We start from the raw sequence: 18,427 nt of genomic DNA on the forward strand, positions 1-18,427 counted from the left end.
ACAAATTCCTTGTGTGTCCAATCACACTTGGCCAATAAAGATTCTATTCTATTCTATTCTATTCTTTGTTAATGCATTGTTGAGTTTTTGTTATTGCATTGATATTTAGCATGGATATGGATTAGTATGTTTTGATAAAGTGCTGCTGTTATTGCTATCAGCAAACTGTTAGGCTTGACATGTTTAAGTCGCCATCTGTAATGTGAACTTTGTGTTTAGTTTTATGTATTTTATTAGTACTTATTTTGTTATAACGTATTCTGTTTTGCTGTATTGCTAGAGCGTGGATAGTGTGGGGTATAAATTGAATTACAAATAAAAATGTGGAAGAGTAGGGACTCAAACCAGGTTCTCCAGATTACAGTCCACCACTTTGAACCATTACACCACGCTGGCTCTGTCAGGACCATGCCTGTCAGTACCTAGATGTCTCTCTGTGTGGGAATTGCAAATGTTTTCCTGTAAATGCTTTCCTGTTTCCCAGTGTGGTGTAGTAGTTAAAAGCAGATCTGGAGAAGCGGGCTTGATTTCCCGCTCTGCAGCTTGAGCTGTGGAGGTTTATTTGGGGAATTCAGATTAGCTTGTGAGTCCAGCACAGGCCAGCTGGGTGACCTTGGGCTAGTCACAGTTCTTCGGAGCTGTTTCAGCCCCACCTACCTCACAGGGCGTTTGTTTGAAGGGGGGGAGGAGACTGTAAGCCCCTTTGAATTTCCTCACAGGAGAGAAAGGGGGGATATAAATTCAAACTCTTCTTCTTCTTCTTCTTCTTCTTCTTCTTCTTCTTCTTCTTCTTCTTCTTCTTCTTCTTGTGGTTGTTGATGATTAGGCACTGTGTTTTCTCCTCTAGTTTGATAACCCTGCAACTACTTTCCATCCAAGGAGCTCAGGAAATCTTTGCGTCTGCCTGGAACAGGCTCGGGGGGGGGGGGGGGGTCGAGGCTTTCAAGTGGCCCAGCTCTGGCTCCTGGGCCAACGTGGCCAGAGCGGGGCCAGGCAAGTCCTGGGAGGGGGCACCTTCAGGCCACCTGGGACGGAGGCGGCGGCGACGCGCGGCCGGGCTCCCGTGGCGCCACCTGCCAGGCGCCCCTCCTCGCCAGAGCGCGGCCAGAGGCTTTCGGGGGGTGTCCGGGCTCTCTGTACCCCACCGCGCGGGGAGCGGCAGGTCGGCGAGGGCGCTCTGCTTATGCTCGAGGGCACTCTCGCGGCGGACGACGAAGTAGGGCGGGTCCGGCGTCTCCGACGAGGAGGAGGCCCGGCGGCAGGCCCCGCCCCCGACTGGGCTCGGCTGCGGCCAGCTGGGCTGGGCGGAGGGGCCGGTCTGTTGCGGGGCGGCCGGAGGGACCGCGAGTGAGGATGGCGGCGGCTCCGGAGCGGCGGGCCTTCGCGCAGCGCATCAACCGGTGAGGCGGCAGCCGGCGTGCGCAGGGCCCCCGGATCGGGACGGGGGGGCTGAGCAGATCCGGACAAGGAGTCTCTGCTTCCAGGGGGGTGGCGGCCCCAGCATGCCCCCTGCTCGCTACTCCTCCGCGGGCAGGGGGCGCCTTCCCGTGCTCCAGTCCAGCTCCGGCCAGCCCGGGGTCCGGGGGGGGGGGGGGGCCGGCCGGCTTTGCCGGAGCCGCTCCCAGACAAGTCTGGCCCGGGGGGAGGGGGGGCGGGCGCCGCCTCCGGTTCAGCGCCGGCCGGCCGGGCCAGGCGGCTCTCTGCGCGAGGCTCTCTCCGCCCCGGTGGCCGGGGCTACCGGGGAGCGGCTGCTGCTGGTGCCGGCGGTCCTGCCGCCAAGAGCCGGAGGAGGGGGCGCGCGTCTCCGGCCCCCGCCCGGGGGACCACGTGGGTGCTTCTCACCACCCGCCCCTTTGGGGTGCCACCTTCCCGCAGGGTGCCCCGGGGAACGGCACCGCGTTGTCCTTCCCCAACCGCCTCCACCTCCTGGTCTGCAGCCGCCGCGGTTGCAAGACTCGGGGGGCGCAGCCCCACCGTGGCTTTGGCTGTCGACGCATTTACAAACAGCGCTGGTCGGGGCCCCGCTCCCCGCTCCCCTTCCCCCCTCCCCTCTCTGGCCCCGGAGCACCCCAGCCCTCCTCGGATATCACGTTGGGGGCGCGCGGAGTCCGCGGAGAGGGACGAATCGGTGGGTTCGGGGTTGGCTTTGACTTGAGTCTACATAGTCAAGCTTGAGAATTCATAATAGATTTTATGTTGTAGCTTAATTGTACGTATGTTTTAAAACACCCCCCCCCCCTTTATAAATCGATAATATGCAGACTAATGCACTTTCAATCCACTTTGCAGCTGGATTTTACTGAGCGGAAGCGCAAAATCCACTTTCAAACCATTCTGAAAGTGGATTGAATGTGCATTATTCTGCATGTGCGGAAGGGGCCTGAAACTGCCAAGCAGGAGGACTGCAACAGAATCCCAACATTGCAGTTAATTTTGTGAGAGAATGAAGAATTTTATGAATGAATCCTGTCTACAGTCTGGGAAGGAAGAGGTGGCTTCCAAAAAAACCAGCCTCCCCAGGCCACCTCCTGTTGCAGCCCAAAGTGCCCCCCCTGAAATGCTTCCCCAGGCTGAGACCCCCTAAAAATAGCTCCAGGGGATAGCAGCAATCCCCCCCCCCCCCAGCTGGAAATTTTAAACACATTTAATCAGTTGAAATGGAACAATTTCCACAGGGGAAAAAATAAAACAAAGCACTCTACCATGTTCATGTAGGGAATTGTCTACACCACACAAGTCCTGGGAAATAGGGACGATTCCACTATGCCTCCTTGTTATTGATGTGAACATGTGGCGTGTGTGTGTGTGTGTGTGTGTGTGTGTGTGTGTGTGTGTGTGTGTGTGTGTGTGTGTCTGGCACTTGCCTTTGAAATTTATGGCACCTTCTTTTGAAATGTCAGGTCATATTGAGATGATCATCTTTTAAGAAATATTTTGTCTTCAATAGGTAAATGGCTGGTTAAACCACATAAAGCAGTTAAAACCAGGTATCTTGTGAACACAGATTCTTAAGGGTCATGTGAGGATGCAGCAAGGGGGGGGGGGCTTCAGCACATATCAGGTGTGGAAAGGGAACCACAGCCTACACTCGGGAGAGAAAATGGGATGGGAGGCTGCTTTCACACACAGTTGCCTCGACATCTGGACTGCCATGGGAAACCACCCTGGTGTGGAAGCTGCACAAGGCCTGGGAACACCCCTTCACAAATCACAAAGATTCCCACAAAACCCCGAAATAAACTAGAGTCTGCTCTGAATCATGCACCCACAGACTTTGGAGACTGCCTTGCCCCAGGCCAAAGCCTGGTTTTAGTGCTGAGCGCTCCAAAGCTGGGCCTGCCCCTAAAACAGGGGTCTGCAACCTGTGGCACTCCAGATGTTCATGGACTACAATTCCCATCAACCCCTGCCACCATGGCCAGTTGGCTGATAGGAATTGTAGTCCATGAACATCTGGAGAGCCTCAGGTTGCAGACCCCTGCCCTAAAAGAACTGGAGACCAGGAAACCTAATGTATGCTAGATGCAAGATTTGGGGACCAGAGGGGTCCGGGGAGTTTTGCAGTGGTATCTCCAATATTTGTGGTTGGATCACAATCAGCCATTTTATTTATTTATGTATTTATTCGGTTTATATACCCCCCCCCCCCCCCCCGGAGGGCTCAGGGCGGTTCACAACAGAAATACAAACAATAAACCATAATAATTCCGTACTTATAGTACTGGTCCTTCATTTAAAAGCAGCGCTCAAATTATAACCTTTCCATTATATACAGTAAAATGTAGATAAAAATACAGATGGCGTCCCGTAATTTAAAATTCTCCTAAAGGAGGGACAGCAGGGGCCTCGGTGTTTAAAGGAGTTCACATATCAGCGGCTGGCATCCCCAAAAGCCCAGCGGAACAGCTCAGTCTTGCAGGCCCTGCGGAACTCCTTAAGGTCCCGCAGGGCCCGGACAGCTGGAGGGAGAGCGTTCCACCAGGCAGGGGCCAGGGCCGTAAAAGCCCTGGGTCCAGGGTGGACAGCTCCAACCCGCATCATGGAGGGGCCAGGGACCTCCAGCAAATTGGCCTCTGCTGAGCGCAGGGGCCGAGTTGGGACATATGGGGCCATGAGGACCCCCCCTTCCCAGCCTCAGGAGCTGGTAATGGGGGTTGTTCACGCAGGGGCAGGTGAGTGGCTCTGTTCCTTGATGGCTGATTATATGTTTATAGTACGAGTTTATTGCAGAGATTAGATAACTTATGTGACTTCAGATGTAAAGTTCCTTCTTTACAAAGGAAGCCTTTGATAAACTCATAAGAGCCTCCTGGATTGACTGTTTATATGTAGTCCAAACTCTGTTTTAAACTAGGCTGTTTCTAAATGAGCGGAAGTTTTTTTTAAAAAAACTCTATGCACTTAAAAAAACCTTTAGCTTTGGCAGTATAGTAAACAGCAGTGTCTTGTTTGAATCCTCCCTGCAGGGTGGGCAGAGTTGTGCCGGCTCTGCTGCTGGGCAGGTGGTGCCTTTGAGCCCTTCCTGCGCTCTGATGTCACTTTGCCCCCACTCCCTGTGCCACATTTTCTTTCTGGCAAAGAATGGTGGCCATTGTTGTGCGTGGCTTCATTGACAAAGCACCTTCCTTAGCTAACGGGAAGGGTGAGGCAATTTCCTGGACTCGTCCCAGGGAGGCTGGGACTTGGCCTGTTTCCTGAAGGACCCCCCCCCCCATCCTCCTCCCTTGTTTTCAGCCTCCTGTTTCCTCCCTCTCCCTCCACCCCCTCTAAGTGCTCATTCATCCTATTAGGGAAATGAGACGGCGCATCTGCTGTCTCTGGTGGGGTGCCCAGTGGGGCACTTGAAACCACCATGAGCGGGGTGGTGGTGGGTGGCTGTCGTTGATCCAGAATTGGGAGGGGGCGGCTTGAGAACAGGTGGTATTCTGCTGGGAAGGGGGACCTAGGCTTTGCCCCCGTCTTTCTGTCCACAGATACAACAAACTGTTTAACCCAAATCCAGAACCTTTATTAGGCATAAAAAACGGTGTGTGTCCAGAATTCCAGATATAATAAGAAGATCATTATTGCACAACTTGCAGTACACAGAGTAAAAATATAGCAACAGCTTCAGAGATTTCAACATTAGAGTTATTTAGAAGCTTAGCCATTTTTAACTTATCAGAAAGGAGCATAAATCCTGTTGGTAATACAGTTCTCAAATCAGTTCTGATGTTGTTGTATTTTGAACAGTGAAGCAGAATATGAGAAAGTGAATCCGTTGTATCAGGACAAAATCGACAACAACGCTCATTTTGTGGGATACTAGAGAAGCGACCTTGAAGATGTACTGACGGAAAAGAGTTACACCTTGCTCTAGTCTGTTTAACCCCTGTGGTGCCACATCGCCTTTTGTTGTGCTGCAATTACTTTTTGGATGTTCTGGATTTTCTTTGGGAGGACGGGGAAATGGCACCGCGACGAATACCTAGAAGTGATTTAAAGTCGTTGGTGTGACAGGATGGAAAGGGTTTTTCAAAACAATGCTGCGCCAGTGGTATGGCATCAGTGCACTCCTCTAGGATTTGGGTTTCGTCGTAGGATTGGGCCTGCATTGACATCACGCCATGGGAGCACCACTGTTTTGAAAAACCCTTTCCTCCTGCTGGCCCTCAGCAGGTGGGCAGGCAACAGTGTGAGAGACGGGGGGGGGGGGCTTCTTCACTCTGTGCCCCCGATAATGGCGCTGGCAGCTCCTCTCTCTCTCGGCATAGTTTTTTTAAAAAATGTATATTCTGCCCTACCCCAAGGCTCAGGCATAGGCCGCATATACTTAGACCCCTTCCGCACATGCAGAATAATGCAGTTTCAATCCACTTCCAATGCACTTTGCAGCTGTGCGGAAAAGCAAAATCCATTTGCAAACAATTGTGAAAATGGATTGAAAGCGCATCATTCTGCATGTGCGGAAGGGGTCTTAGAGCGCTCGTGTAATATTTATTTATTTATTTATTATATTTATATTCCGCCCTCCCCAAAGGCTCAGGGCGGTGTCCATCAATAATAAAACAATTTAAAACATAATAATACATAATTGACATAAAATAATACATAAAATAGCAAGACTACAGATGGCTTCAACCCCTCCCTCCCCCTTTATATACCCACGGGAGGCCAGACGTTCTTATGGCGGAGTTGACATCATCCCGACTGGCCAAACGCCTGGCGGAACAGGTCCGTTTTACAGGCCCTGCGGAAACTTTGTAAGTCCCGCAGGGCCCTGATCTCACCTGGAAGCCGGTTCAACCAGGTAGGCCAGCCGGACTATTCTTGGTTTTGCTGACAGGTCTACTTTAGTGGGTAAATGTAATGCGTGATCTGGACGGCCATGGCTCCCTTACACACTGGGAGCACTGGGACGACTTGTGTGAGTGGACCGGAGAGTTCTCATTGGGGGCTGCCTGTATATCACACTCTCAGTGCCGGTGGGGAAGCACCCAGAGCGGGTCCTTAGATGAGATCTGCCGAGCAGGGGCGTACCACCCAGGGGGACAAATGGGGCCAAATGCCCCTGGGCTATGGCTATTTAGTCACGTGGGGGGCAGAAAATCACCCCACACACCCCTCCTCCTCCCCCCACCCGGGTCCATACACTGACTTCAAGACCTGGTGCAAAAAACCCACCATTGTTTGGCCATGGTGGGGGAGAGTGGCTGCCCATACGAGGGGTGGGGGGCAGAAAACTCAGATGTTGTACTGGGCTACATTTTCCCTATGTACGCCTCTGCTGCCAAGGTACAACGACCGGTGGTTGCGGCTGCCGGATGAAGGGAGGTGGCTCATCTTGGAGATAGTCTTCAGTGCCAGAGTCTCCTGAGTGTCCAGGCCATTGGGGGAAAAGCTACATGGAACTATAAAACACTGTAGAGCAGAGGTGGGATCCAGCATGTTCTCACCAGTTCCCGAGAGGGGGTTACTAATTATTTGTGTGTGCCGAGAGGGGGTTACTAATTGGGTCCGCTTTTCAAGATTAGGAAATTCCATTAGGTCCAAAAACCGTAAAGTCCTGTTGTTTCCTATGTGGCTGGTTAGCGAAGGTAGAAAACGGGAAAATTCTCCCTGTTGGGCTGTTTTAAAAACCTGTTTTAGAAATATGGTCAAGTTCCTGGTTTAAGGAAAGTATCCTTCTTTTGATTTCTAGAAACAAAATTAAGTATTTGAAAGTATGAAGTATTTGACAGGCAGTCAATTAGAGGAGAAGTAGTTGTTTCTGTTGGCAATAGACGATAGGACTTTGCTAGAGAATGAGTTTTAAAAAAATTATGGACAGAAAGATAGCAGCTGGAAATTAGGACCTTTTAACAGTAAGAGTTTTTTTTACATGCAACAGAGAAATTATTAATGCCCCGCCCACTGAATGCCCAGCCATCGCCCCGTTGCGTGCCCCACCTAGTCCCATTGGCGCTTACGCCACTGTTTGAATCCCACCACCATGGGAACCTGTTACTAAGGAATTTTTGGATCCCACCACTGCTGTAATTTGCTGTTGCCTTCCCCAGTTGTCTACACTACCCACAAACAAGATGGGTACTCATTTGCTGACCTCGGAAGGATAGAAGGCTGGAGTCAATCTTGAGGTCAGTCAGACCTCGAGCCCAAAAATAATCCGAGAACTGTAGATTTGTTCTAAAAGTCTTTTATTTCACAGTGAAGGCCAAACATCAGCAAAGAGGAATCTGAAGATTCCGCTCCAAACCACTGCCTATATTCCTGCTTGCTTCCCTCCCCAGAGCCAAACAGCCTCTACATTCCCCACTTCAAAGCACTACCGCCTGGGAACAGTGCACCCCAGATAAGATCTGTGGCTAGGCTGTCCTGGGAAGGGAGGAGGGGCAGTTTATCTGCAAAAGTAACAAGCATTAATAAACCACCATCCTCCTTGCCAGCCTGCCACCCACCCACAGACAGGCACAGTTACATGAAATTGACTTCTGTTGGGATTGAACTCCAAGTCTTGAGCAGAGCTTGGACTGCAGTACTGCAGCTGACCACTCTCGCGCCGGGGCTCCTTGAAAGCTTTTTGAATGGTTCTGTTTTCATTGTTTGTGGAAGGCGGAGAAAAATGGGAGTTGCCCTGACTTTCTCAGGCAGGCCCTTCAATGGGAGCCACAGTGGTGCAAAGCACATATACCAGCAGTCACTGGCTTTGCCTGTTTGCTGGTTGGCACCTGCAACGAAAAAGGAGACTGTCCTAAGACAGATATTCTCTCCCCTCCCTTTAACCTTTTTTCTGCTGCTGCTGCTGCTGCGCCCGGAGACAGAGGCTTGATGTTACTTCCAAGCTCTCTATATCAATATCTCAAAATATCAAAGAATTAGAGGCTGGTGTTGGCGAGTGAGCCTCTCTTCTGTTACTTAAAGCAGTTGGCAGCGAAAAAAAAAATAGAGAGGGCAATTCAAAAGCAGCATGAGGGAGAGGGCCATGGGATGGAGGGAAGATCTCTGGGGCAAAGCAGTGCTCACTGGCAAATCTCTGGCAGCAAAGCAAATTAACAGTCATGCTAGAGATTGGTCACCAAGCACTTTTAATGGGAGACTGGAAAGTGAGAAGTGGGGCTTAGAAACGAGTATGTACAAGAAATCTTGCTATGATGGACATTCATACATCACACAGCAAGCCAATCACCTCTCAGGAAACTCACGGCCAGGATGACTTTCAACCGATCGTCCACTCCCAGCCTACCTCACAAAGGTTGTCATAGAGGTAAATGGAAGCGAAGATGTCCCCTAGCTGATGGGGGGTTTTCTGGGCTGTGTGACCATGGTCTGGTAGTTTTGCTCCTAATGTTTAGCCCTTGATGTTTCACCCACTTGATGTCCAGCTACAGAAAAAACCACAACAACCCACTTGATTCCAGCTACAAAGCCTTAGACAACACATATCACCTGTGCTTTTGGAAGAAGTAGGATTTAAAACATTTAAAGGCCCTGTAGTTGTAATCACTTCACTCTTAACAGTGACAGTCAATTTCTTTACAATTCTAAGCCATTTGCTATTTGCTCCAAATATGCCCCAAAACACCCATATATTTAGTTTGGGATTATGCTGAACCATTGTGGTGTAGTGGTTGATGTCAACTAAAGCAGGGTATAAATGCCAACTGTTCTTCTTCTATGACCCGGACTGAGCTGTCTGCATTCCTGCTCCAGCTGGATGGCCCTCTCTTCCCTCCTTCTGCGGCCTCTCCTGGAAGCTGTTGACTGTCTTGACACAAGCGTTTGCAGTCCTGCTGTAGAACGTGAATCTGGAGTGACATCAAGCGAGGAGGCAGCAGGTTAGCATTGTCTCCTTCAGCACAGCAGCATTTCAGCCATCAAGGCCAGCGGTCTTCAGTTCCGCAGTCAGGACACTCAGGCGAGGCTGCACAAGCCCCACCTTCTGGGGACAAAGCCCACTCTGCCACCTGAGCTGTGGAGGCTTATCTGGGGAATTCAGATTAGCCTGTGCACTCCCACCCACACCAACTGGAGCCTTGGGCTAGTCACAACTGTAGGAGCTCTCTCTCAGCCCACCTACCTCACAGGGTGTTTGTTGTGAGTTGGGAAGATAGGAGATTGTAAGCCTTTTGGGTCTCCTGCAGGAGACCCAAAAGGTGGTGAGGTATAAATCCAACTATTCTTCTTTGCTGTTAGATGGGCCATCAGCCCTCTGCTTCAAAACCTCAAGATGGAGACCCCACCAGCTCCCAAGGAACTGGGGAACCACTCTGGCAGGAAGTTCTTAGTATGTTTAACTGAAAACTCTTTCGATTTAATTTTGATCAGTTGGTTAAGTGTCTTTGAGTCAGAGTTAAGCCTTCTTGTTTTCATTTTGTTTTACTTTAAGCTGTTGACATATTTTAGACCCATCAGCTGGTGCTCATTTCTCCTTCTCCGTGGCTGATTCGATTGCAACACTGGGCACGATTCTTCTCCAGCCTATTTCATGAAACCAGCCAGAACCTTTTTTGAGTCATCAGCGCCCTCTGCACAACCATTAAACTGGTTGGAACTGTCTTTTATTGAGAGGGGAGAAAATCGAGGGTGAGGTTGGGCAGAGGTCTGCAATGTCCTATCAATGATCAATTTCAACCCAAAGAAGAGCCAGTCCCCCAATATCCCCACTAATGTCTCCCGTAGAGACAAGACTGTGAGGAAAAATTGTTTTATAATATATGGAGATATGATACAAAACTTCCCAAAAGAAATCAAATATATTTTAGCAATCTATAACAGTAATCCACCATACCAGTTTTTTCTCATCTAGTCTCTATCTCATTACGAGGTTACCTTACAATGTTGTCTATGATTATCATGCTTATCAAGTATTGTGCAAGGGTATCTTGTTACTTATGCTGATTAATTATTATAATGATCGCAATTAATGCTCATCATTATATCGATTCACTGCTCACAATTATAGCTATCATCCTCTATTGTTTACTTTTATTATATCATTTTTTTGCTATATGTATACTTTTTCTTCTCTTTTTTTCTTTTGATGTAATTGTAATTGCTGTTGGATACGATTGACATCAATGGCTCACCAATGGCTCATCTTCCTCCTGGAAAGTGACTAAGCGCCAGTAATTAGCGAACCTATAACTTACGGGTGCCAGAGGTGGCGCCTCAAGAGCACATCTCTGTGAACGCGTGCAAACAGAGTCGCGCACATCTAGGCTGGCCTGGGCCACTGGGCTTGATTATTAGCATTAAACCTAAAACCTAGTTTTGGGGAAGCAGTGTAAGAAGCCCGGAGAAGCTGTGAAACCACACTGATTTGCATGCAAAGAACTAAAGTCGCGATCCTTTTACCTTAGGTAAGCTCGGTTGCTAGCAATGGGACTTGCCTCTGAGTAAACCCTTCTAGAGTTGTGGAAATCCACCCATTGGAAGAGTTACTGCAGTTGTTGTTTCAAAGCAAAAGCCACCGACTACCACCAACCTCCCGAAATGCGCCATACTCGGAGCCAACCATTTTTTTCTAAGCTAAAACCTCCGGTATTCAGGTTAAGAATTGCCGTGTTGGCACTGCGATAAATGAGTGGGTTTTGGGTGGCAGTTTGGGCGCAGTCTCAAGGTTCACCATCACTGGACTAGCAGGTGCCACAGGGTTCTGTCCTGGGCCCAGTGCTATTCAATATTTTTTATCAATGACTTGGATGATGGAATAGAGGGCATGCTAATCAAATTTGCAGATGACACCAAAATAGCAGGGTTAGCTAATACTCCAGAGGACAGGGTCAGAATTCAAAATGACTTTTAATGCAAGCGTTTCCTGCTTTCCATGCAGAGAAAAATTTCGGTGGAGAAGTATCCAGAGATTCACTGGTCTTAAGGTCAAAACAGGCAAAGGCTATTAATGGCCAGCCATTTCAAATTACGCTTAAGAGCCACAATCCATTTTCAGAAGGCTATGTGCCTCGGTGAATGCTGAGGATTTTTGTTTGTTTGTTTTATATGTCACTTTTTAAAACATAGTTTTTTTTCTTTATACTAAGAAAAAAAACCTCTGAGCCAAGATAGCTAAGTGGAACCTCAACATTCAGAGGAGAGTATATCGAATACCAGTTGTTAAGGAGATGTTTTGAGGAGTCGTGGGCCAGTCTCCCCCACCCTGTAAAAAAACACTTTTGGTAGGATACCCCAAAATGGGCAGAGTTGCCGGGTCACCCGGCTGCTTCCCCATCCTCCAGCCCACAGGAGAGGCAGCGAGTGAATCTTGGCAGAAGTTAGGGCTGGGGCAATCCATGGCTAGCCCACTTGGCTGGGCCCTCCCTAACTTAGGGTGGCTGGGCGAAGAAGCGGCCCAGGCAGCAGTTCAATGCTGACAGAGCAATGCCGCTGCCCTCCCAGGAGGCCCAGCCGAAAATAACCCAGCTGCCCTTGCTCACCCGCTGCTTCACATGGCAGGCCACCTCACATGTGGGCTGGAGGAGGCAGCGAAGCAGCTGGCTGACACCACAACTCAGCAACTCTGCAAATATTAAAGATCACAAAGGGGGGTTGGGGCAGCGTGGGGGGGGGAGTTGACCCAGGACATGGTTGGGGATTTGAGAGCTTGCCCCAGGTGCTATTTCCCATAGATACGCCCTGGTGGAAATCCAGAACATTTATTTTTGCCTGAGCTAGTGTAACCTCAGCTTGTGGGTTCTGTGGGGCAGTACTTGGAAGGAGTTGCAAAGAACCAAATTTAAACAAAACAGTTTACTTCTCTTTACAAATAACATTAAACATCAACATTTAACATTTACAATTCAAAGTCCTGTTCAGGTTTGCATTTCAAGTCCTTATATTTGATCTGCAGTATTGCCAAGTCCAATTCTTCTTTGCTGGTGGTTGGTTTTGAAGACTTCAAAGGCTTGGTGAACGGGATTCAAGATGATGAAGGTTCCCAGAAAACTCTCACCATTTACATACACAAAAACCCTGAAACAATAAATTCTAACATTTACAATATAGCAAAAAAAAAAAAAAACTCCCTTCCCACTAGTTCCCCACAACATTGCAGTTACCTTAAACAAGGTGTTAAGGGCTTAATAAAACCAATCAAGGTCCCAGCCTGGTAGCCTCGCTTCCTCCAACCTCATGAGTTCTGCAGCATTCTGCTTCTTTTCAGACTCCACCCCTTTCTGGGTCATCCCATTCTGACACAGGGGTTACACTAGTAAGTACACTGAATCTGTCCTGTGGAGAGTGTTAGGTAAACACAGATTTGTGCAGGCTCGTGCAAATAGTCACTGGCAAAAAAACACAATTTGTTTGCTGGGTTTAGAAGAAGAAGAAGAAGAAGAAGAAGAAGAAGAAGAAGAAGAAGAAGAAGAAGAAGAGGAGGAGGAGGAGGAGGAGGAGGAGGAGGAGTTTGGATTTATATCCCACCTTTCTCTCCTGCAGGAGACTCAAAGGGGCTTACAATCTCTTTGCCCTTCCCCCCTCACAACAAACACCCTGTGGGGTAGGTGGGGCTGAGAGAGCTCCAAGAAGCTGTGACTAGCCCAAGGTCACCCAGCTGGCGTGTGTGGGAGTGCACAGGCTAATCTGAATTCCCCAGATAAGTCTCCACAGCTCAGGCGGCAGAGCTGGGAATCAAACCCAGTTCCTCCAGATTAGATACACGTTTAGGTGACAAACCCTGAGGCACATCACATGGAATGCTGCACCTGTGTATCAAACACAACTTTTGCGGAAAGGAAGTCCAACATCTCAAGAAATAAACCTGGCCCCCATCCCCCCTCTACTGTTTTGTATACAGATACTGGTCTTCTGCACCCTAATCTGTGATCTCTCAGGAACCAGCTGCCGATAAAAAGAAGCCACCACTGCCAGCCATGTGAAATAATGCGGCTGACAACCACGGCTGTTTGGCCAGACCAGTCGCATTCCTCCTCCTCTGAGTTTCCTGCTACTGTCTCTGATTCCTGTTTCACTCTGGCAGACAATAGCCACTGACCACCCACTGTACACAGTGACACATTTCCAACAGTGTCATAACCAGAGGTGGGATCCAGCAGGTTCTCACAGGTTCCCGAGAGTAGGTGACTAATTATTGGTGTGTGCCGAGAGGGGGTTACTAATGGGTGATTTTGCCACGTGATTTTTGCCTTAGTTTTGCCCCTCCTCTCAGCAGTAGTGCGCAGAGCTTGAAGCAGTCTAGCAGGAGGTGCACCGGCGTGCAGCCTGCGCCTGCGTGCGTGCGTTTCCAGCCAAGGACCCCGGTGCGGCGGCTGCATCATGCCCCACCACAAGTGCTGGCCAGCTCACCAGCCGTGCCCTGCCCAGCCCATTGGCTACACCACAGTTTGAATCCACCACCATGGGAAGCTGTTACTAAAAATTTGGGATCCCACCACTGGTCACTTAACCATGCCTTTGCAATGGCTACCTTGGAAGCCTTTGTAAAATGGGACTGCTTTCTGTTTCCTTCCTAATTAAAATCCTTCTGAGTCTTGCACTGTAGGGGCACAGAACCTCAAATAGATGTTGAACCACACAAGAAGTGAATTTCAGAAGATACCACCGCCTGGGTTGGTTGGTCAACAGTGGAACAACTAGATTTGAATCAGTAGCACCTTAGAACAGCAAGATTTTCCTACCAGCATGGCCAATTGGCCATGCTGGTAGGGGCTGATGGGAATTGTAGTTCCTGAACATCTGGAGAGCCGCAGGTTCCCTACCCCTGCTTTAGACAAAGGACTAGGTCACCTGTGTTCACTGCGTGAATGATGTTTGTTTGCTAAAATATTTATATCCTGACTTTCTTGCAGATGTCCCAAGGTAGATTAAGGTCTGTAGGCCTTAATGCTCTATGCTACTGATACACCTGTAGAGAGGTGTATCAGTAGTATAAAACATTGTGAGTATTGAACATAAATAGTAATAGACTAACAGTAGATAGACAAATCTCATCCCAATAACACTCTATTAGCATCCATCATCTGGGAAATGAAGAAGAGTTGGTTTTTATACCCCACTTCTCTCAAACTGTAAATAATCTCAAAGTAACTTACAACTCTTCCCCTTCCCCTTCCCACAATAGACACCTTGTGAGCAGTGGTGGGATTCAAATAATTTAACAAGTGATTGTTTACAAGCACCATTTTAACAACTGGTTCAGCTGAAGTGGTGCGAACCTGCTGAATCCCACCACTGCTTGTGAGGTACGTAGGGTGAGAGAGTTTGGAGAGAACTGTGACTGGCCCGAGGTCACCCAGCAGGCTTCACGTGGAGGAGCAGGGAAACAAATCCAATTGTCCAGATTAAGAGTCCATGGCTTCTAACCACTACACCACACTGGCTCCTTTACAGTTGAAAGTTCCTTCTGACAACTGAGCTTGCTCTCTGGAGACATCTTATTTGAGCCAGTAGGACCCTCACAAAGCAGCTGGTAGCAGGCTCTGACGAGATGCGAAGTTGCTTGAAGGATTCAGAGTGAGGAGAACAACAATGGCGTATTTGCCTAGGGACAGGGGGTACCCCATGTCCCTGGGCACCCCCTAGTTTGGGGGGGGGCGTGCAAAAATTTCAGGTTCATTTGTGTGTGTTTTGTATTTTTTAGCGTTTTTTAGTTTGTGGCCTGCAGCAGGCTCAGTTTTCAGGCTAGCAGCACCAAAATTTCAGGATTTTTTTTGGGAGACACTCCTGATGATACCACACAGGTTTGGTGAGGTTTGGGTCAGGGGGTCCAAAGTTATGAACTTCCAAAAGGGGTGCCCCTATCCCCCATTCTTTTCAATGGGATATAATACAAGATGGGGGCTATACCTTTGAGGGTCCATACCTTTGGACCCCATGAACCAAACTTCACCAAACCTGGGTGGAATCATCAGGAGAGTCTCCTAAAGATACCCTGAAATTTTGGTGCTGCTAGCTTAACAATTGCGCCCCTGACAGTAGGCATCCTTCAAATTTCCCCAGATTCTCCTTTAAAATCCAATCCCTTTGGCATGGACTTAAAGGAAGAATGTGAGGTCCCCAGTTTAAACATTAAAAGTGATGATGTTTCAGGGTGGGGGAGAATCCACCCCAAAACAGCATCACTTTCAATGTTGTTTTAACTGGGGACCCCAGATTCTCCCTTTAAGGTGGATTTAAAAGAAGAATCTGGGCTCCCTAATTTAAACACCATTGAAAGTGATGCTGTTTGGAGGTGGATTGCACTGGAGGTGTCTTGTGAGAGATGATGCTGACATTTGTTTGGAAATGTTTTGCTGGGGGTGATTTGTGACAGATTGACATGCTTAATAACCACTTGCATTGGCTTGGAGCTGTTTCTCAGGCTAGCAACCTGCCTCATAGGGTTGGTGTGAGGACAAAATTAGGAAAGAGAGTTGGTGGGGAGAGAGCCATGTATGTTTTGCTGGGGGTGGGAGGTGTTTTGTGAGCTGGTGCAAAAAATCAAAATCTTCTCCTTGGGTTTCTCATGGGAGTCTCTTCATATGCTTACCGCCACGGAAATTTACCATCATCTAAAGATCAGACTGTACGACCAGGAATACCAATCTCTCCTGAGTGCTGCACAAAGCTCCTGTTCCCCTCTATACTTTGGGATCACACCCCCGAAATCTAGCCCTGCTGTATACTTAGAACAGCTTGTTAATTATAAGTGCAGATGGGTCACGACAAGAGCAAGGTGCAACTCATTCCCCTCTGTCTATCTTCAAGGTCGTTTCCTTAACATCCCACAAAGTGAGCGTTGCTGTCGGTACTGTCCCAACGCTATAGACTCAATCCCTCATATCCTGCTTTACTGTTCGAGGTATAATGATATTAGAACAGATCTGGAAGCTTTACTACCTCTAGAATTTATGTTTCTCTCAGACAAACTAAAAATTTCTAAGCTATTGAACAGCCCTCATGTAGAAATTTCTGAAGCAGTTGCTACATTTTAAATCCATGTTCTACATGATATATAACAATGATCCTGTTTTTGTATTTGGAATGTATGGTACTTCTGGTTTATGCCTAATAAAGGTTTTTGGATTGGATTGGCAAAAAATCATTGTTTGGTCGTGGAGCGGGAGGGGGGCAGCCCATACTGGGGGAGTGGGGGGTGGAGGCAAACTCAGGTTTTGTCTGGAGAACAACGCCTGAAACCAAGTGATATGTCTGCATCTCCTCTGCATTACTGATGGTGTCGGAATCCCCTGCCTGCCATGATTCGCTGGCTTCTTTTGCCCTGGTTCAGGTACCAAAGACTGAGCACCATGTATAATACCAGCACCACTGAGAGGCAAAGGCGTCAGCAGAAGGAGCTTCCCAGGCAAGACTTTGAACTGGATGAGGGAGCCGAGGAGCACAGCAGTCACAGCAATCCAGTATGTCTGTTTGGACTTGCAAAGGTTGAGGGGTGGAGCAATGGTGGGACATGAATAGGTGTTGTGAGGGAAAAGCCATGGGGGGGTCACATTGGGGATACCTTCAGCTGCCTCCCCCCCTCCTCCCCAGAAGCAAGGAGTGGAGGAGTTGAAAATGGCAAACTCTATGCTGGGGATCATTAGGAAAGGAATTGATAATAAAACTGCAAAGATTGTCACTCCCTTATATAAAGCCGTGATGTGACCGCACTTGGAGTACTGTGTTCAGTTCTGGTCGCCGCATCTCAAAAAGGATATTGAGGAGATAGAAAAAGTGCAGAGAAGGGCAACAAGGATGATTGAGGGACTGGAGCACCTTCCCTATGAGGAGAGGCTGCAGTGCTTGGGACTCTTTAGTTTGGAGGGGAGACGTCTGAGGGGGGATATGATTGAAGTCTATAAAATTATGCATGGGGTAGAAAATGTCGACAGAGAGAAATTTTTCTCTCTTTCTCACAATACTAGAACCAGGGGGCATTCATTGAAAATGCTGGGGGGAAGAATTAGGACTAATAAAAGGAAACACTTCTTCACGCATGAAGTCGTGCCCGCGACACCGCAAGGAAGAGACGAGACGCGGAGATATCATCTGGTGGAGAGAGCCAGTAGCAGGAAGCGCGGGATCCCGTGATCCTGGCAACTCTGCCGTGTGCTCGTCCCTTGCACCTTTTTCCCAGGGGTTTCACTAGGAGAGTGTAAAAGGGGTGGGACAGGCGGGAGCCCGGAGGTGGGAGGAGATGGGAAGCACGGGAGATCATCATGTGATGTAGTGATCTCGCTCCCGGGCTGCCTCACGATGCAGGAAGGAAAGCATCAGCGTCTAGGTCCTAATCCTCACCTCAGGGCAGGAGCCCGTTTGTCCTTGTGTATGTGACACCTTGTGAGCGCGAGGCAGGCATTTCATGGCCCGTGACTCATGGGGGCGCGGGGGTTGGAGGAGCGTGTGCGCCCAGAAGGCCATAGCTTCTTTTGGCACCGGCATTTCCGAAGCTATCTCTACAGTTCGCCTGCTGGGTTTGCGGGCTCACCCCTACATCTCCCCATTCCCTGCGTTTTAGGAAGGAAGCCCGAATCAGTTGGGAGGCAATTTAGGGGAATGCTTGCCTCCCGAGGAACTTCCTTCGAGCTGGCTGAGCTGTTTGTGTAACATGAGAACCTGGATTTCGCGGCGTAGGGGAAAATCCAAGGGTTTCTTACAAACGTTACAGGCAAAAGCAGATATACATTGAACAAGGCAGGACCCAACAACAAAGGATACAGTCAAAATAATGAAGGGTGGCACAGCAGAACTTAACCATCCTCCTGGCAGCCAGCTCCAAAGAGACAGACCACCAGTGAGGCAACACATTGTACTTCAGATTAGATGCAACATCTTGCAATTCATGCACTTTCATATAGATCAGGATGGGATTTATCAGAGCGATTAAAACAACACCTATGATTTACATTCTCTACAGCCTTGGGGTGATGCAACAACAACAAGTAATCTATATCGGTACGATTATCTAGGGTCACTTGTGAAGCTCCTGCTGCTCGGAGCCCAGAGCATCCCAGAG

The 18,427-nt window shown here is 48.8% G+C and overlaps 1 protein-coding gene across 1 annotated transcript in view; it reads left to right on the plus strand.

The window, feature by feature from the left end:
• DOCK6 (dedicator of cytokinesis 6) overlaps window positions 1–18,427 on the plus strand; it is a 130,996-nt gene that overhangs the window by 14,308 nt on the left and 98,261 nt on the right. The window contains 1 exon segment of the mRNA XM_048487532.1: window positions 16,703–16,832. Coding sequence (XP_048343489.1) covers window positions 16,703–16,832 — 130 coding nt within the window.

Source organism: Sphaerodactylus townsendi, linkage group LG03, assembly GCF_021028975.2.
Source record: "Sphaerodactylus townsendi isolate TG3544 linkage group LG03, MPM_Stown_v2.3, whole genome shotgun sequence".
In the NCBI taxonomy this organism is placed as follows: domain Eukaryota; kingdom Metazoa; phylum Chordata; class Lepidosauria; order Squamata; family Sphaerodactylidae; genus Sphaerodactylus; species Sphaerodactylus townsendi.